This window comes from Dipodomys ordii, unplaced genomic scaffold (genome assembly GCF_000151885.1).
Source record: "Dipodomys ordii isolate 6190 unplaced genomic scaffold, Dord_2.0 Scaffold26, whole genome shotgun sequence".
In the NCBI taxonomy this organism is placed as follows: Eukaryota; Metazoa; Chordata; class Mammalia; order Rodentia; family Heteromyidae; genus Dipodomys; species Dipodomys ordii.
The window spans coordinates 14,287,277-14,292,669 of record NW_012267242.1 but is presented as its reverse complement, the minus strand read 5'-3'; the positions used below and the strand labels follow the sequence as shown (position 1 = coordinate 14,292,669).

At 42.4% G+C, this 5,393-nt stretch overlaps 1 protein-coding gene across 1 annotated transcript in view; it reads left to right on the top strand.

Moving 5' to 3' along the window:
• Nucleotides 1–1,265: 1,265 nt before the first annotated feature.
• Nucleotides 1,266–5,393, top strand: part of LOC105984756 (tropomyosin alpha-3 chain-like) — a 34,610-nt gene continuing 30,482 nt past the window's right edge. Inside the window, exons 1-2 of the mRNA XM_013015028.1 lie at nucleotides 1,266–1,382; nucleotides 1,945–2,070. Of these exons, the coding sequence (XP_012870482.1) occupies nucleotides 1,266–1,382; nucleotides 1,945–2,070 (243 nt within the window). The remainder of the gene's footprint in view (nucleotides 1,383–1,944; nucleotides 2,071–5,393) is intronic.

Here is a 5,393-nt window from a genome sequence, read left to right as displayed (position 1 = left end):
AAAAAAAAAAAAAAGAGTTAACCAATGGTCTAGCTGCCTAGTCTACTACTAATGTTCTGACTGGAAGCTATCATAAGTGGCTTTGAACTATGCCCTGATGGTTGTCTCAGTTCACACATTGCTGAAGTTTAACATTAACACTATCTTTGATATTATGACTAACTAGAGCCATTTATATTCTTCCCTGATATCTCTGGTCACCTTGAACAGTGCCCATTTCTCTCTTAGCACATTCTTGGGTTTATGGCACTAGTATGCAGGGATCAATTGCCACCTGTCAATAACAAGGCTTCAAGTGGAAAAAAGGATATGGCCTGGCAATTAACTGTAGAGAACAGAGTCAGTGATGATGTTTATGATTAGCATGATATGGTGGATTTGGGGCTGGGTTGGTAGTTTTTTTCCTTCAGGAGAGGGTAAAAAGAAGAGTAGAGAGCAATGCAGACCTTCATATGTGTGGGTCCAAATGCTCTATTTTAAGATAGCTACAGCTATTTTAAAACAGAGGCTATGATCTTTTCTGGATTATTTTGACCCTCCTCTGTTTCTCTTCTTAAGCTACTTGAAGCTCTGGGATAGTCTTCTAGATACCGGGCTTACCCTCTCATTCGACTCTCATGGCTCTTGCGGGGAGGAACGATGTCTCCCTGCCAATTAGAGACTCCTAAAATAGCATGGCAATTTGATCTATGGATCTGGGGGAATTGTTAAGGATCATGATTGACCTTCCCCCTTACTGTTGCCCAAGCTCCCTGAATAGCAGAAATCAAAATATTAAATTTGCCCAATGGAGTTTGATCAGCATCCAACAAAGTCCAGGAAGTGTGAGGAGAGAGTTAAAGAGCAACTAGGACCCTCTGTATGAAAACTAGAGTTGCCAAAGTCCCCTTCTCTATTTCAATATTCTCCACTTCCCTGTCTCAGCACTTTTTAAACACCCATAAGCTTCCCAGAATGAGTGGAAAGTTTCAGGGTCAGGGAGAGACGCTCCCCATCCCCCACTTTCCATTGTCTAAAATCAGCCTCAGCTGTTCCTCATTTTTTTCTTTCTGATGATGTCAGTCCATCAATGTGTCTCACCCTGTGTTGCCTCAGGAGAACAAGGATGGGATGGAGAGAGCTAGAAAGTCCATATTAGGAATAAGAGGTGGAGCAGTGGGCACAGATAAAGGCTCAAGCCTGGGGAACTTGGGCAGCAGCCCCTCCTTTGTGCCCTCCTCTCCAGTTCTCCAGTGTTCACAGGTAAGTCCAACAAGCCACTGCTCATGATGGAGGCAATCAAGAAAAAGATGCAGATGCTGAAGTTGGATAAGGAGAATGCTCTTGATCGGGCAGAGCAAGCTGAAGCTGAACAGAAGCAGGCAGAAGAAAGAAGCAAACAGGTAGGCACTGGCATTGGTATTTCTCAGGAGATTTTAAAAGATGAAAAAAGTGATTTCTGGTATCAGCTCCTTCTCTGGGTGGGAGGGACTCCCCAGACTCAATGAAGGCAGAGAACATCAAGGGTATCTAGATCAAGGACTGCCTAATAACCTTGGGAAAGTCAGTGTCCCCTTCCGCACCACAGCATGTCTACTGGATTTAATAGAAGTGAACCAGGTTTTAGAAGAACTCCCTACTTCTAGAGGGAAAGGTAAGAGTTTATCATACACTCTCTCTTTTAAATAGCACCATAGGCATCTTTATCCTTTAATATTTACCATCAGTGGGTTTTGGATACAAACTTTAGATAGTTTGGTCATATTAGGACTAGAGATTACAAGGTCACAGGTCAAACACAGTATAACTTCTGGAGCAATGGGCTGAAAGTAGTCAGAAAGCAAGTCTCCAGGAATGGTAACCTGGAGGCTGGGCTCAGGAGTCTATTAGAATCCCACTCTGCAGGGTTGTATGTATGTATGTATGTACATATATCTGTATGTATGACTCTCTGGGCCTCTATAGCTGGAAGATGAACTAGCAGCCATGCAGAAGAAGCTCAAAGGGACAGAGGATGAGCTGGACAAGTACTCTGAAGCTTTGAAGGATGCCCAGGAGAAGCTAGAGCTAGCAGAAAAGAAGGCAGCTGATGTAAGTATTAGAGATGGAAGATGAGCTTAATCTCCACGTATAGATCTCATATTAAAGTATGAGTACATTGCAAACACATTTTGACACATACAAACACACATTTGTGGGTTCACAGAACATAGGCTTAGACATCAAAATGCACTTCTATATATAAGAATGTGCTAGTATAGCTTCATAATGGCATACATTGCCTTTCTCAAAGACATGTTGGGGGTAGCACAGTGGTAGAGCACTTTGTTTGGCATACATGAAGCCACAGGTTTATCCTCGGCTTTGGAAAACAAAATGTAGCATCTCATTCTTAGCCTACTTAACTTCCCAGCATAGGGAATTAATGATCTTTTCTAGGACCTGAATAAAGAGAGGGGAATCCAAGACCACACTGCTATCATGTATCTTACCTCCTCCCCCTTGCCACATTCTTTAGCTTTTGTGTGCAGGGTTTGGCACGTAGATATGTGTATTAATAGGGAACATCTCATATCTCAACTGTCCAACAAAGCCAGCTTGTATTTCACAATGGGAAATGGAGGTCACATTGACCCTGGCCCTGTATGGGTATATTTATTTTGGCCATTGTGAGTGTCTGCTCTTATACTACAGAACAGCCATAAGAAATATAGTTCTTATGAGAACAGATAGGTCCCTAGAATAGAATATATTAGGGACTAAAAAGGAATCTTAGGAGTAAAGATACCACCACCAGACCTTACTCTATGATAAATTAAATACATCGGACTAATTAGATTCTATAGGGTTGATCTTTCACATTTCAAAATGAAATAAATTGCTTTTTCCACTTCATAACATCCTGTAATTTCCTTCATCTTCACCTTGAAGTTTAATGAAAAGACAAATGAAAATCAGGAGCTGGTGGCTCATGCCTGTAATCCCAGCTACTCATGAGGCTGAGATCTGAGGATCACAGTTCAAAGCCAGCCCAGGCAGGAAAGTCCAGAAGACTTTTTTTTTTTTTTAAACCAGGGCTGAGAACCGAACCCACGGCCTTGCGCGTGCCAGGCGGGCGCGCTTCCGCTGGGCTAAACCCCCAGCCCCGTCCAGAAGACTCTTATCTCCAACTAACCACCAGAAAACTGGAAGTGGTGCTATGGCTCATAGTGGTAGAGCACTAGCCTTGAGCTGAAGAACTGAGGGACAGCATCCAGGCCCAGAGTTCAAGACCCACGACTCACCAAAAAAAAAAAAAAAACGATAGATGAGATGAGAGACTATATAGAAAAAAAGTGATGTTGTTTGGTAGTCATGGAGCTTGAACTGCTTGCTTGCTACACTATACATTCTAGCACTTGACCCATACTCAGCCTTTGAAAAAATTATTATTATTATTTTTAAACCAGGCCTTACTATGTAGCCAAGGCTGTCCTGGAACTCTTGAAATCTTCCTGCCTCTATGTCCCAAGTACTGGGATTATAGGCATGTACCACCACACCTGGCATAGGAGAATTGTTTTGGCATAGGACTATTTTTCTTGGGGGAAGGATGTTGTAATTAAACCTTCTCACTGAAACTGTACCCCTATCCCATAGTAGTCTTAACAGTAACAAAAGAATAGAATGTCACAGTATTGATGGAAATGCGGTCACTTCCTAGAGAAGTGAATTGAGAGAAAATCGGCTTGTATTATTTAAAAATCAAAAAAAAATATGGAAGGTCAGAGCTCACCAATCACAAATATTTTTGGAGGGCTGGGAAGATGGCTCAGTGGTAGAGTGCTTGTCTTGCATGCCTGAGGCCCTGGGTTCGATTCCTTAGCACCATATAGCAAAAAGAAAAAAAGCCGGAGATGGCGCTGTGGCTCAAGTGGTAGAGCGCTAGCCTTGAGCTGAAGAGCTGAGGGACAGCGCCCAGGCCCAGAGTTCAGGCCCCACTACCGGACCCCAAAAAAATATATATTTTTGGAATCTAAGATTCAGTCTCTGCCATTATGTTTCTAGACTTCCTTTAGACTTTCCACCATTTTCAACGACTCAAGGAAGTATCAAGGATTGAATACATGGTGCCATAGATTAGAAACACAATTGAATGTACACACATTATGTACACTCATGGCTTCCAAAAGTTTCAGTTATTTAGTCATTGCAAACTATTCTGTTTCCAGAAACCTGAAATTAAGCAAAACAATAGCCCCTTTGGGGCTGGAATGTGGCCTAGTGGTAGAGTGCTTGCCTAGCATGCATGAAGCCCTGGTTCAATTCCTCAGTACCATATAAACAGAAAAAGCTGGAAGTGGCACTGTGGCTCACATGATAGAGTGCTAGCCTTAAGCAAATGAATCTCAGGGACAGTGCCCAAGCCCTGAATTCCAGCCCTAGGACTGGCAAAAACAAACAAACAAACAAACAAGCAAAACAATAATCCCAGAAGTCACCCCAATAGCTTTGAGCAAGTAATTAATAGTTTGCTGGAGTTATCAAGTCTAACAGGAGGAAATAAGTTTTCTCAGATGAGCACAATGTTAGTTTTGTGAGAGGTTAGGTTCACAATTCTCTGAAACACAATATGTAGGTTTAAGGAGGTGTGCTAAGACATGAGAAAACAGTTTTATGTGTGATTTTGGAAGAGAGATAGTAACAGAGGCTCTAGACAATATATTAACATCATCAGGAAGATTGAGGGGTGAAGTATTCTTGCCTTAAGATCTTTTACAGGGCTGGAAAGGTGGCTCAGTGGTAGAGTGTTTGCCTTGCATGCATGAGGCCCTGGGTTCGATTCTTCAGCACCACATAAGCAGAAAAAGCCGGAAGTGCGTTGTGGCTCAAGTGGTAGAGGGCTAACCTTGGGCTGAAGAGCTGAGGGACAGTGCCCAGCCCCAGAGTTCAGGCCTACAACCCACAAACTAACAAACAAAAAACAAACCCAAAAGATATTTTAGACAAACACACTCACATGTTATGCTCTTGGATAAAGAATATGTTTAGGCAAAGGGATATACCTAAACATGGTGTACTAAACATGTTTAGTTGAAAGACGTTTCCTTATATTTATATAGGAAACCATTAAAATGCATTCATATATGTAAAGTATTGGTTTAAAAAAAAAACAGTATTGAACCCATCTTCCCTTTGTTAATTTTTCTACCAAGTCACTAAGTATCAAGAAATAGGAAAGAGCCGGGAGCTGGTGGCTCACGCCTGTAATCCTAGCTACTCAGGAGGCTGAGATCTGAGGATCGCAGTTCAAAGCCAGACCGGGCAGGAGAGACCATGAGACTCCTATCTCCAATAAACCACCAGAAAACCGGAAGTGGCGCTGTAGCTCAAGTGGTAGAGCGCTCGCCTTGAGCTGAAGAGCTGAAGGACAG